Genomic DNA, 13,102 nt, shown 5'->3' with positions numbered 1-13,102 from the left:
TCCCACATATACATAACACTCAGGTACACTCACACACACTCATACCCACACTATATTCTCTCACACACACACAAAACAAATTAAATCACACAGGGTCGACCACACTCTCTCACATGCTCAAATTCACACTTTCGATCACGATCATACAGTCACATTCAGACGCTCACACATGCTCTCACACACTAACCATTCCTCAAATGCACTCACTGACGTGCACACAACACACATCACTCTCCCACACACATAACACTCTCAAATAATAACTCATGCGCACACAATAACAACCCTCACTCTCGCCTTCTCTCAGGCCACACATCACTCTCACAGTTTCTACACTCACTCTCACGCTCTCTCTCTCATGGTCTCACCGGATTCTACACTCATAAAGTCAGAACACTTGAGAGCTCTCACACGGTCATACACGGTCTCACATTCAAATATCACAGAGTCACACACAAATCACTCGCACAAGGACTCGCTCGCTGGGTCCACCACATTCACGCACTCACTCATACCTTTGTAACACTCATTTACTCACATATTATAGGCTCTCATGCATACGCACTGATGCGCTCAAATACATTCTTTCTCACATAAATGCACACAACCACCATCAAAAAAAAAAAAAAAAAAAAAAAACTACCTGCTCAGTGATCCTCATATGGAAGTCATGGAAATCCGAATAGCGCCGGTACGTCTTCCAGCAATCCTCGCTGCCGTCCGGGTTGCGTCTGAATACAGTGATGGCGTAAAGCGCGTACGTCTTCCCATGCTCATTGCACACACCTGCGGCAGCCCACAAGCCGGGAATACAAGCGTCAGCTACCCCACCCCGACAATACATCCGCAAGAGGGAAGGACCGGAGCACGAGTGGGTCAAGGACAGAAAAGAACATGCGGGTGCAAAGAGTGCAGCGTGGAGGGAGAGGATGAGGACAAAACGGCAGGACAAATAAAGGGAAAAGAAAGAAGAGAAAAACAATAAAAGGTGATGGGAAGAGCAAAGAAAGACAGAAAATGGCGCCAAAAAGATGGACGATAAAACAAAACGGCCTATCAGCACTTCGAAACAAACATGAGGCTGGATTACACTGCAGGTTTAATACAAAAAAATAAAATAAAATAATAATAATAATAATCCATATTTGTAAGTGGGATAATAACCGGGATAAAGTGGAATTACGTCACTGGAAACATAATTCGGCCTTAAAAACATCTATATGTGGTGTGTGTACCCGTGTCAGAGATGAAAGCATGGAGCTGCATAGATTCATCATGGCAGGAGTTGGTCAAGTCGTCCAAAGACTGTAAAAGACAAAAAAATACAAATTCTAGTCAACAGCTGTACATGGACATCAGCCTCCCTGCGAGAGCAAGTGAGGCCTCACCAGGTTAATGCTTCCAGTCGGGGAGCCATTGAAAGATTCTCCGTCGCCGTCGTCGGAGCCGCGGTAGCTGGGCTCTTTCAGCATGTCCAGCTCGGCCAGCATGCGGACGTAGAGCGGACTCTGCTTGAAGGACGGGTAGTAGCGCTCATCCCTGAGCATCATGTCGTACACCTGAGGCAAAACATCACATTTAGTTATGACTTGCATTTTTCATCATCACAAAAAACACCAACTACCTAAATTAGAAGACATTTCATACCTTTCTCTGGATATCATCAAATATTTCAGGCGTGGGATCATCTTTCTGCAGCTTTTCTCCCAAGCGTGTTATCGAGTCCTCGTCCACTTGAACTCTGGGAGAAGCCTGCTGGGAGAACAAGGACAACAAGCTCAAATAAAGTCAATTCGGTACATTTTTGCAAATACAAGAAACCTTCTCATTATGATGAATCAGCATTATTATTTTAGGTCAATTTATACATTGTCTCTCACAAGTCAAACTGGGCTAAAAAAAAATTCTGTAATGCTGCCCCAAAAATTTTATATAATACAAAGAAATGTTTTATCCACTCGCGCGCGTGCGACCACACAATTTCTCTGATTTTTTATTTATTTTTTTAATTATTGAACATTTTTTGCTGACAAATTTCTGCCCCACACTTCAGCACATTTATCAGTGATATAGTGAAAATGAGTGGAAAAGTGAATATTTGTGCATCCATTTACAGTGTGCACCTCTAAAATTTCAGGTTAAGTTAGTCTGGTGCATTATGGTGAGTTACATTTATAATCCACACAGGGTTTCTGCAGGCATTAAAAAAAAAAAACAAAAAAAAAAACACACACAATTGGTCCACTCTTGTTAATTAACATGGACAAATATGTTTACCTAATACAACTAGGTTGTATATTTTAGTTAAATGATACCGCAATTTTATAGCATTGTAGTATTTAATATAGTAATTTGAAGTTAAAATGATATATCATACAGTGAAAAGGAATGTGAAACATTGAGTTGTAAATTTGTGACGAGGTAAAAAATGTTTATACCACTAGGTGTCATTAGCGTTTCATGTTGGACACTGGTGATGGGAACAGTACATTTTTCTTCTTTCTTCATTGTAAATTACAAGTGGTTACCGTACCCAGTTGCTGAATAAAATAAGCCAAAGGTCTAATAAAGAGCAAGTTGACCCATGCAGACCTCTTAGAGATCTCGAGCAACCTCATTCGTTGCTAACTGGCAGTCTACCAATGGTGTTTTCATTTAATTCATGTCTGGGACATCATATAAATGCTTTAATGGCATTTAAGGCCTTATTTTTCACACAAACAAAACATTTAAGGATTTGTAATATTTTTTTAATGACTCGTGGAAAGCCTGGCACATTCTGTTGTCGGTCAGAATGCATTCCCTGATGAATGTTTGACCTTGTCAGAGAGATACTGCTCAAAGACCCCCAGCACGGCTGCCTTCAGAAGCCCCTTGGTGGCGTTGGGTTGCCTCTTGCCATCTTTCTGCCAGCGCTGCATCGCCTCCAGCTGCTGCTGCGCCGTCACCCTGTAGCCTTCCACGGTCAGCCAGAAGAAGAGCTCTGCCTGGGCGCCGGCTGCCTGCATGAAATCTGCGATAAAAAAATGTGATTAGCGCAAGTGAAGTTGAGGAACGGTGAGGGAATTTCCGCATTTACCCATGAAGAACTGCAGGGCTATGTTGTGGACGAGGATGTGATCCAGTGGGATGACGCAGAGCTTGCCGAAATTGGCCGCCAGCTTCAACGCATCCACTTCCTACAGGGCAAAGACATATGGTCAGTAAGTTGAGATGATGATACTGCAGTCAGTCTCTAAGCTTAATAAAAATTTCTTTCAACAATTGCAGTAGATACCATAACACTGTTTTCTTTTCTTTTTACTTAGAAACATTTTCAATTAAGTGAGTGTGGAGCAAGTATATTCGCTCTTTTTTTTTTTTTTTAAACTAATGAAGATTCTGTGGACCCCATTAAGATTTTGAACAAATTATTATCCAAAGAGAGAAAGTTAAATGTTGAGATATTTTGTTTAACATACCTCAAGCAACTTTAGCTGATAGCTACCAATTATTTCATGTCTGGAAAATAATTCATGTTTTGTGTGTTTGTTGTTGTTTATCAATATTTTGTGAAAAATAATTCATGTTTGGTAGTTGTGAGCAAGTCTTCAGCTGTTTAAAGATGAAAAACATTACTATTAAAATGACATTTTTATTTTTATTTTTTGTAGCCAAATGAGGGTGTAAAAGAAGTCTTCGACCTTAATAAACAAACAAATCTACTGTTAAAGGGATAGTTCGGATTTTTTTTGGACATGAATCTCTATTTCATCCTCACCTCCAGTGGTGTGTGATCAGCACCGACTTACCCCTGACAGCGTTCTGTGACACGAGTTCTGGTCCGGTTTTGCTCGAGAGAAAAATAGCCCGGCAAGTTGGCTGGGGTCAAGTAAATAAAGCCTTTTTTTTTCTCAAAGACGATTTGTGTTCAAAAGAGTGATACATTTCCATACAAAACTCCCTTCCGGAAAAAAAAGCCATGTAGACAGCTGATAGACACAACTTCCGGCTTCGAAAAGACAAACAACTTGCAGATTAGTGCGCGTCTGTCAGCTGCATGCGGGGCACCGCGCAGTGATACGAACGAACAGAACAATAGTGCCCGGCGGTGTCACAGAACGCTGTCAGGGGTAAGTCAGTGATGATTGCACACCACTGGAAGTGAGGATGAAATAAGAGATTCATGTCAAAAAATCCGAACTATCCCTTTAAAATGTAGTTTCCTACCTTGCCAGACTGTAATCTCTGGATCCTGGTCTCACACACCTTCTTCACAAACAATAGACTGTTGATTTGGTTCTTGATCACATTGATGTCTATAACAAAAGCACAAACGAACCAAGCAGTATTATTTCAAGATGTATCTAGACTTATACTGTGAAGTATTTGACCCACCATCGCCTGCTGTGTCCAGTGAGCGCAAGTACTGCAGCTCCTCCATCACCTTGTCCTTTACGGCCTCCAGCTCTGCTGGCTTGTCTGTCAGTTTCAAGATGTTCATGAAGGCTTCATAGTTACAGCTGGAGTCTCGGATCTCAAGACACACAAACACACTCAGAGTCACGGCGTTGTAAATGTAATTATTGCATATTGTTAAAGTGTCACACTGGTACCATCCAGATGACAAACTGGTTGATGTAGTCTGGGTCACTCAGCTGGTTGATGAGAGGAAGCAGGACGCCACGTGCCAACACCTCCTAATAAAACACATGCAGGTGAATTTAGAACAACGCAGGTTGAGGTGACTGTTTCGTATGCGCACTCACTCTTAAAAAATATCTCATGTTCTTGTTGTGGAAGTCTCCAGGAGGTAGTAACAGATACAGAAGCAACTCGCACAAGTCCCGGAGGAAACCTGACACAAAATACCAGCAAACAAATCACATTGACGTTTGTTTTACACAGAGAACGTAACAGAGGTGAGTTTGTTTACCTTCTTCATCCTTAAGAGAAGTACACACGACGTCTCGACAAATCTTCCTTTCCATCTCCACTTCGGCCTCGAAAAACGAGTCTATCAGCTCTTCTGTTATGTCCCCTGGTTTAGACAACATGAATCAGTCAAACATACTTTGCCCTTGTCATTAACTGCTACAAAACCAACTGTATTCAAATGCCCGTGTGCACTCAGTCAAACGATCATGTGACTGATCAGTGCGTGTACACGCTTACTTTGTTTATCCTCCCTGTCTGGGAGACGATCCTGAGCTTTACGAAAGACACGCAGATGGGTGGCAAAGTCGTCCACCAGGCGAGTGGTGAAGTAAGGCTGCCAGTCCACTTCTTTGGACCTTGACAGACACAAAGAAAAAAAAAAAATAAAAAAAAATGTGAGATCCAATTAATGAAGTTGTTTCAAAGTGTGTGCCTCGTACCGCGTGGAGAACTGGACGAGGGCGTTCTGCAGCGTCTGTCTGATCTCCAGTAAGAAAGACTCATCCTCACTCAGTGTGTAGTACCAGTACTGGATATAATCTCTCAAAGCAAACTGGATCACCTGCAGGGACAATTGGAGAACAAGCATGCTGTGGAAAAATGTGAGGGAGCAGATAAAAAAAATACAAATCGTTGTTTAATGTTATCCTTAATATTCATCAATCTCTCCACTGCGAATTGACATTTTACATTTCAAAGTATTATCATTTAAATTATTAATGGTGATATAAAAAAGTGCTGACAAAAAGTCATGTAAAAGCTTTTGTAAAAAAATTGCATTTAGGATCGAGAGCCTTGTTAATGTCAGCTAAGTACTGTTGAAAAAGGCACTCATCTGTGAATATGTTTACCATAGTTTATTACTTACGGTGATGCATGGATATTAAAAAAAATATATTATATATATATATATATATCACTATAAACTGAAAAACATAATCAACTAAAATTTTAGATTGACCACTGACATCCTTCATGCAGTCCTCTAAGTGGCTGTTATTTCTAATGCTTGTCGCGAAGTACATGCATACAGTTGCTGATTGTCTTTCATGTTCAAAATAAAACGTGTTGCAATGTTTATATAGTGACTTTTACTAAATGCCATCATGTTGGTCATGATGATCTCAATATGAAATTTTCACACACACAAAAAAAAAAAATCATGAATACGCACTCAAAAGGTAGTCAAGCACATTCCCAACAACAGATGGCGTTTTAACTGTATTTTTTATTTTATTTTTTTAAAGCCAATCAGAAGCTTGAATAAAGAATCGCTGGAAAAAGTGGACTAACAAAACCAAAATCATCATTTGACCTTGTTTGTGTGTCCAAGTGAACCAGCACAAGACAACAATGGCTTCTTTTTTTTTTTTTTGGAATCCTTAAAGGATTCCCATGAATTGCAAGATTGGGAAGCATCCCAGTCAGTGTCATCTGACCGTCACAAAGTGCTGTGTCGCCACTTAATGCTTGCTGGCCAGCTTACATGAAGATTTCTACTGCAAACGTGTCCAAATTCCATCACTTGAATGAAGACAAACTACACCAGAAGACTTCCATCTAAGTTCACGAGGACTGAATGTGCAAGTAGCTATATTGACAGCTCATCCGCATGCTCTCATTTTCACGCTGCTTTTGCCTCATTGGACTTTCAAAACATTTTCATCTAAAGCGCAGCATAGACCATCTGAGAGAGATAAAAGCAATAACACAACACAATCGACTCCACACGAGCAAACCATACTGAGGTTAGCGCGGATCATGTGGGAGTTGAAAGTTGCTGACGTTGACGGAGCTGACCTGTCACATCTCAAAAAAAGCGCTGCTCGGCCAAACTGTCGCATGTCGCGATTACGTTGTTGCAGTGTGCTGTTGCAAACCTGCTGCAGAGGTTCATCTATGAAACTAGAGCCAGTCAGTCGCCTGTCGATTTTTATGGGCTTCATCTCCAGCTTCATCTCATCCAAAGTCTGATAAAAAGAAAGAATCATTAGGAGGAGGAACTTGCAACACCAACAGAGTCAAACGTTTACCTTTAAAATACCAATTTGCGGGGGCGGCAGGTAGGAGTGCTCGCACCTCTCCAAGTATTTCTCTGAGTTGATCTTCCCGTAAAGCAGAGTGATCGCAAAGCCCCTGAGAAAATAAAACAGTTGAGAGTGACGGGTTGACATACAGTATACAGGGAAGAGGGAGAAAAAAAAAAATGTGCCCCTACTCACCCTCCAATGAAGCAGAGGATATAAAAGGCCAGGTAGAATATGGCAAAAGGTCCAAATGTGATGAGGAACAGCACTACTCCGAGACCCCCCCATCCCCAAAAGGACAGACTGGCCTAAAAAAAAAAAAAAAAGTGACCAAAAAAATGTGTAATTTCATGGCAGCTTATCCAATAATGTAAAGATACATATTGAAACAGGCTTTTATTTGAAACAGGAATACACATCAGAAACAGTTAAATAGGCCTGATGCTGAAAAATAAAAAATATCACTATTTTAACAAAATAGGCAATTGGGGATATATGCAATACATACACAGCCTGTGATATGGCCACTTTCTGTGCATTTATGTGCACAATTGAATTCCTTCAAAAAATAGCAAACTCTACTTAGACTGTTGAGCACATTCTCACAAATGCCTTTTGGTTGGGAAAGTAACTTTTCACCCTCGGGGGCGGGGGGGATAATTAAAAAAAAAGAACAGAGATAACGACAAAACTTAAGTTTCACATTAGGTCAATCTTCATTTATCATCTTGTTAAAATTTTTTTAGATAATTTGAGCAAGAACTGGCTATGTAAGTTATGGGGGGGAGCTAACCACAGCATGTGTGATATACAATATACTGACACAACTGGTTTTAATCAGTAAAGGTTCCAATGAAGTTTGGAGTACAAAAAAAAAAAAAAAACTATGCAAACTATGTCTCAGTTCAGCACTAAAAAAAATAAAATAAAAAAAATACAGCAATAATAAAAGTCTCTAACGGCTGTGAAGGGGGAGGACAATTTCCATTATTTTGACAGTAGCTCTCTTTTAAATTTACAGTTGTATTACTTATTGTATTGTTTCTAGTATTGTAGTTTTGATATAATAGTAAGAGTTAAAGTTTTTAGATAATATGTCAACAACTATTTTTTTAGCAAACAAAACTGGCTGTGTACGTCATACTAAAAAAAAAAAAAAAAAAAAAAATGATTTCAGGAAGACATGATCTAATATGAGGTTAAAATGGTATTAGACAAAGACTTGTGAGGTTGCATTCGTGCATACTCATTTCCTTTCCTTTTCCTTTTATTATTTTTTTGAACATATAAACAAATGAACAGCAGAAATAAAACAGAAAACAACAACAATCAAAAGAGAAGAAAATCCCAATAAAATAATCATTCAATCAATCATAACTTACATGTTCAAAAGGGAGTAGGAAGAAGTTAAAAACTTATCTAGTCCTACCCCTTTTACTCAATATATTTAAACTTATTTCATTATTAATACAATTTTAATTTACTAATTATTAAAAAAAATATATATAAAAAAATAATAATAATAATAAATGATATATAAAATCCAAGTTATATATATATATATATATATATATATATACATACATATATACATACATACACACATATATATATATATATATACACATATACATACACACATATACACAAGTGCACTTAACATATTCACATTTACCAAAACATATATACATAAATTTACTAAACATATACCATAATACCTATCTAGATCATTTACACATACTCACATGTACATTTTTCATATTCTGGTCTGACATAGATAATTTTTTTGAACTTTACTTTTAAACATTTTTTTAAACTCCAGCATTGAGTCACAATTTTTCAGAGCAATTTCCAAATGATTCCACAGATCAACACCTTTTACAGATACACACCTTTGCTTAATATTTGTTCTTATTTTGGGTTTTTTGTACACACTTGTACCCCTTATATCATAAGGACTGTGTCTAATTTCAAATAACTTCTGAGTACTGTGGCAGAGTAAATTGTTATAAACTTTATACATTATTTGTGCTATTTTAAAATCCACCAAGTCATAAAATTTCATTGCATTTAATTTAATAAATAGTGGATGTGTTGGTTCTGTATATTTTGATCCATTAATAATTCTTATAGCTTTCTTTTGCAATTTGAAAACGGTGTTAGAATTTGTTTTATATTCCATTCCCCATAATTCCACACAATAGGTCAAATATGGTAATAATAGTGAACTATATAATATATATAATGATTTCATGTTTAAAACATCCTTACTTTTATAGAGTATCCCTATGATTTTTGACATTTTCCTTTTAACAGTTTCTATGTGTGGCTTCCAACATAATTTATCATCGATAATAACTCCAAGGAATTTATTTTCATTCACCCTTTCTATTTCAATTGAATTCACCATAATTTTAACTTGATGTGTGATTTGTCTAGTGCCAAAAACTATGAACTTGGTTTTATTTAAATTCAATGATAATTTATTTACATCAAACCATTTTTTTATTATATTCAATTCATACTCCACAGTAGTCAGAAGCTGCTTCAGGTTTTCTCCTGAACAATAGAAAGTTGTATCATCAGCAAATAAGACACTTTTCAATATTTTTGAGACATAGCAAATATCATTTATGTACAGTATAAATAATTTAGGGCCAAGCACAGACCCTTGGGGAACTCCATGAGTGATCTTCATGTGTTCTGATTGTACATTATTAAACTGCACATACTGATATCTATTTTCCAAATAACTTTTCATCCACTTATAAGCTAAACCTCTTATTCCATATTTATTTAATTTATTCATTAATATAGAATGATCTATAGTATCAAAAGCTTTTTTTAAATCCATAAAAATCCCAACAGTAAATTTTTTATTATCTATTTCGGTAGATATTGCTTCTACAAGCTCCATGACTGCCATTGAGGTGGTCCGTTTTTCTCTAAACCCATATTGGGTTTCACTTAAGAGCTTATGTTTCTCAATAAAATTATCCAATCTATATGAAAATAATTTTTCTAGAATTTTTGAGAACTGTGGCAACAATGATATTGGTCTGTAGTTATTAAACGTGTGTCTTTCTCCACTTTTATGAACAGGAATGACTTTGGCTATCTTCATTTTTGATGGAAATATACCAGTTTTAAATGATAAATTACAAATATATGTAAAAGGTTGTACAATATATTTCATAATACTTTTAACTAATGTCATATCAATGTTAAGACAGTCAGTAGACTTTTTATTTTTTAATGTTTTCACAACATTTAATACTTCTATATCATTAACATCATTAAGAAACATTGTGGATGAATTATTTACAATGTTCTTATCTATTTCACGTTTGTTTCTTGGCTCTGGGATTTTGTTTGCCAAGTTACTGCCCACGTTAACTAGATATTCATTAAAATTATTAGCTATGTCAGAAATTTCATCAATTACCATATCGTTATCTTTTATAAAATATTGTGGAAAATTTGTTTTTTTAGAACTTTTTTTAATTACATGATTTAGTGTTTTCCATATTTCTTGTGTATTGCTTTTATTCTGTTCTAATAATTCATGGTAATAATCTTTCTTTCTTATTCGAATAATATTTGCTAATTTATTTTTATAGATCTTGTACTTTGTTTCAGCTTCCACAGTTCTCAATTTAATAAATCTTTTATATAAATTATTTTTCTTTTTGCATGCATTCTGTATTCCCTTCGTCATCCATGTCTTATTTGGACCTTTATACTTTCTTGTAATTTTAATTGATGGACAATGTTTATTATATAAAGAAATAATGGTTGACTGAAATTCACTATATGCAATATCAGGATCGTTATTTGAATAAACCTCAGACCAGTTGTGTTTCTCTAAATCCAACTCATAGAGCCGCTTCCTATATTGTTCCTGCTATTGTCATTGCAGGAAGCAAAGCTCTCACATCCAGCAAGCAAGTCTGGTGGCCCACTTTTCTGGACAAGCAAGTCGGGTCAGATGGCTAACTGTAACCGTAATCCCCAGACACACAGAGTACCTTTTCACTACCTGTAACCATACAGTGAAAATGCCAGGATGGTGTCCGTCATACTTGCACTTGCACTCATTTTAAATGCCAGAGTGCAGGTAACATTAGCAGCAAGCTACCTTATTATTCCCATGCATTTGAAATGTAGCGTTTTATTATTCTAACTTAAATATCAATAAGTGCAAAACATGTGTCAGCTTCATTTTAGGTATCGATGCAACAACACTCATGTTAACCACGTTTACTTTTCTCTGTGTAGTTTATATTCCCGCGGTGGAACAGCTGGGTAAAAAGTATGGATGCAACGATAGCCAAACATCACGATACAATATCACGATATGAAGGCCGCGATACGATAATTATTACGATATTGTGGGGGCGTTGGCAATATTTCAAAAAAAAGATCACATTGTAAAAAAAAAAAAAAAAAAAAGAGCTCATACTAAAAAAAGCACAATATTTTGCTTTTGTACATAACAGCAATGCATAAAAACCACCTACAATCTCTAATAACAATATTGAGGCACTTCATTGGTAATGCAAGCACACATTGATCACTTCACAAGCAAATTATGTTCCCCATCATCTGACAATCAACATAGATTTTAAACATAGAAGGCCAAAACATCCCTAATGAAAATGAAATTGCATTACTAAAATAGCCACTAGAGGGTGCTAGAACTGCACAAATGCAAATAAACTTGACTTTTTTAACAGATGTGTTCCTTTTAAATATTGTGAACATGACGACGACGATATTGTGGCAGTTTTAATATCACGATATCACGATATTGCCCTTATTCTGACATCCCTAGTAAAAAGGGGGCTGGTGTTTGCACGTGTGCTGCAGGGATTTGTGCCAAGGATGAGTCACCAAACCACTTTCCTAAATCAAGCACGACGCCTGAAAGATACAACCTGGACATATTAAAGATCTTTCGAAGGTATTGTGATTAATATGTACAAGCCATGGTGACATGAGATAAACATAACCGTCTTGCCAGAAGGAAGTGAATTGATGCCACTCAAGCTTTTCAATCCATGCAGTTATTTTAGTGACATTTAGCATCACCAATTTTTTTTTATTTTCTGTCAGTATTTAAATAACAAAGTGGCCTCCTCAAGGATATATTGAGCCAAAACACATTTCATGTAAGTGACATTATGTCCATGGCTCTTGCTGATTAACTTGTGACATGCTTATGTGATAATGACACTGGAGCACCTTGGAAAAAGACCTGACCGTGACCGTACTTTTACTAACCTGTCTCTTACAATAAACTATATGTCCTTCCAAGAAAGCAGACCTGGACAAGAAAACTAAGAAGCACATCTCTGACTCTGACACATCCTGAGAAATTTTAGACCACTTTAGAATAACAAAGAAAAAAATATCTTACCTAGGGCTCGGCAATAAATCCATTTTACCAATCAATTTCAGTTTGTGAGGATACTTTTTTCCCACCAATCAATTTTTCTCAACATGCGCTTTGAACTATGTAAGCCACACATGCACTGCCTCCACTTACATTGCAGCAGACAGAGTGGAGAGCTAGTTAACAAAAGCATAAGGTTGCTTTTTAGCGATGTTGTTGCTACAGCTAGCTACATTTTTTTTTTATCCCTTTAGTGGCTAGTCTAAAACTTTAATTCGTGCTAACAAAAAGCTAGCTACATTTTATTGTTTTTTTTCTTTTATTCCTGCAGCTACTAGTTAACTTTATTTGCTGCTAACAAAAAGCTAATTGCATAGTTTTTTTTAACCCTGTAGCAGCTATTGTTTTGCAAATATACTAGCTGACTTTAATTACTGCTAAGAAAAAGCTACCATTTTCTTTTTCTTAATTGTTATTTTCATCTTTTTTATAGTGGCTAGTCTTTTAAAATGTGAACTGTGAAGCGACTTTAATCTCTGCAAAGAAACAGACAACACAAGCCGACTAATTTTCCCAATTTTGCCAAAGACATGGTGCCTAGTTTTTACGTTGCTAGTGTCAAAAAAAAAAAAAAAAAAAAAGGCTGACCTGAGGTGCATGTTTCAAAGCCGCAAAAAGTTTTGCTTTGTCTTGTCTCACTTGTACAACGACCGTGAAAGAGCTCGAGAGGATGGGACAGCAGATCAAATAAAGAAAAAAAAAC

The 13,102-nt window shown here is 36.7% G+C and overlaps 1 protein-coding gene across 4 annotated transcripts in view; it reads right to left on the bottom strand.

Moving 5' to 3' along the window:
- Window positions 1-13,102, bottom strand: part of snx13 (sorting nexin 13) — a 53,069-nt gene that overhangs the window by 4,960 nt on the left and 35,007 nt on the right. For 3 of the 4 annotated variants that reach the window (XM_077506392.1, XM_077506391.1, XM_077506389.1), the window contains 16 exons: window positions 7,140-7,252; window positions 6,951-7,053; window positions 6,798-6,887; window positions 5,358-5,479; window positions 5,155-5,273; window positions 4,916-5,020; window positions 4,749-4,837; window positions 4,596-4,679; window positions 4,378-4,516; window positions 4,210-4,298; window positions 3,080-3,179; window positions 2,820-3,013; window positions 1,648-1,752; window positions 1,389-1,559; window positions 1,236-1,305; window positions 644-822 (listed from right to left, as the gene is read on the bottom strand). In XM_077506392.1, the coding sequence (XP_077362518.1) occupies window positions 644-822; window positions 1,236-1,305; window positions 1,389-1,559; window positions 1,648-1,752; window positions 2,820-3,013; window positions 3,080-3,179; window positions 4,210-4,298; window positions 4,378-4,516; window positions 4,596-4,679; window positions 4,749-4,837; window positions 4,916-5,020; window positions 5,155-5,273; window positions 5,358-5,479; window positions 6,798-6,875 (1,644 nt within the window). In that variant the 5' untranslated portion in view covers window positions 6,876-6,887; window positions 6,951-7,053; window positions 7,140-7,252. The remainder of the gene's footprint in view (window positions 1-643; window positions 823-1,235; window positions 1,306-1,388; window positions 1,560-1,647; window positions 1,753-2,819; window positions 3,014-3,079; window positions 3,180-4,209; window positions 4,299-4,377; window positions 4,517-4,595; window positions 4,680-4,748; window positions 4,838-4,915; window positions 5,021-5,154; window positions 5,274-5,357; window positions 5,480-6,797; window positions 6,888-6,950; window positions 7,054-7,139; window positions 7,253-13,102) is intronic. The other variant, XM_077506390.1, reaches the window with a different exon arrangement.

Source organism: Festucalex cinctus, chromosome 19, assembly GCF_051991245.1.
Source record: "Festucalex cinctus isolate MCC-2025b chromosome 19, RoL_Fcin_1.0, whole genome shotgun sequence".
Classification (NCBI taxonomy): Eukaryota; Metazoa; Chordata; class Actinopteri; order Syngnathiformes; family Syngnathidae; genus Festucalex; species Festucalex cinctus.
Note: the sequence above shows the minus strand (reverse complement) of the source record. Positions and strands in the feature narration are given on the sequence as shown.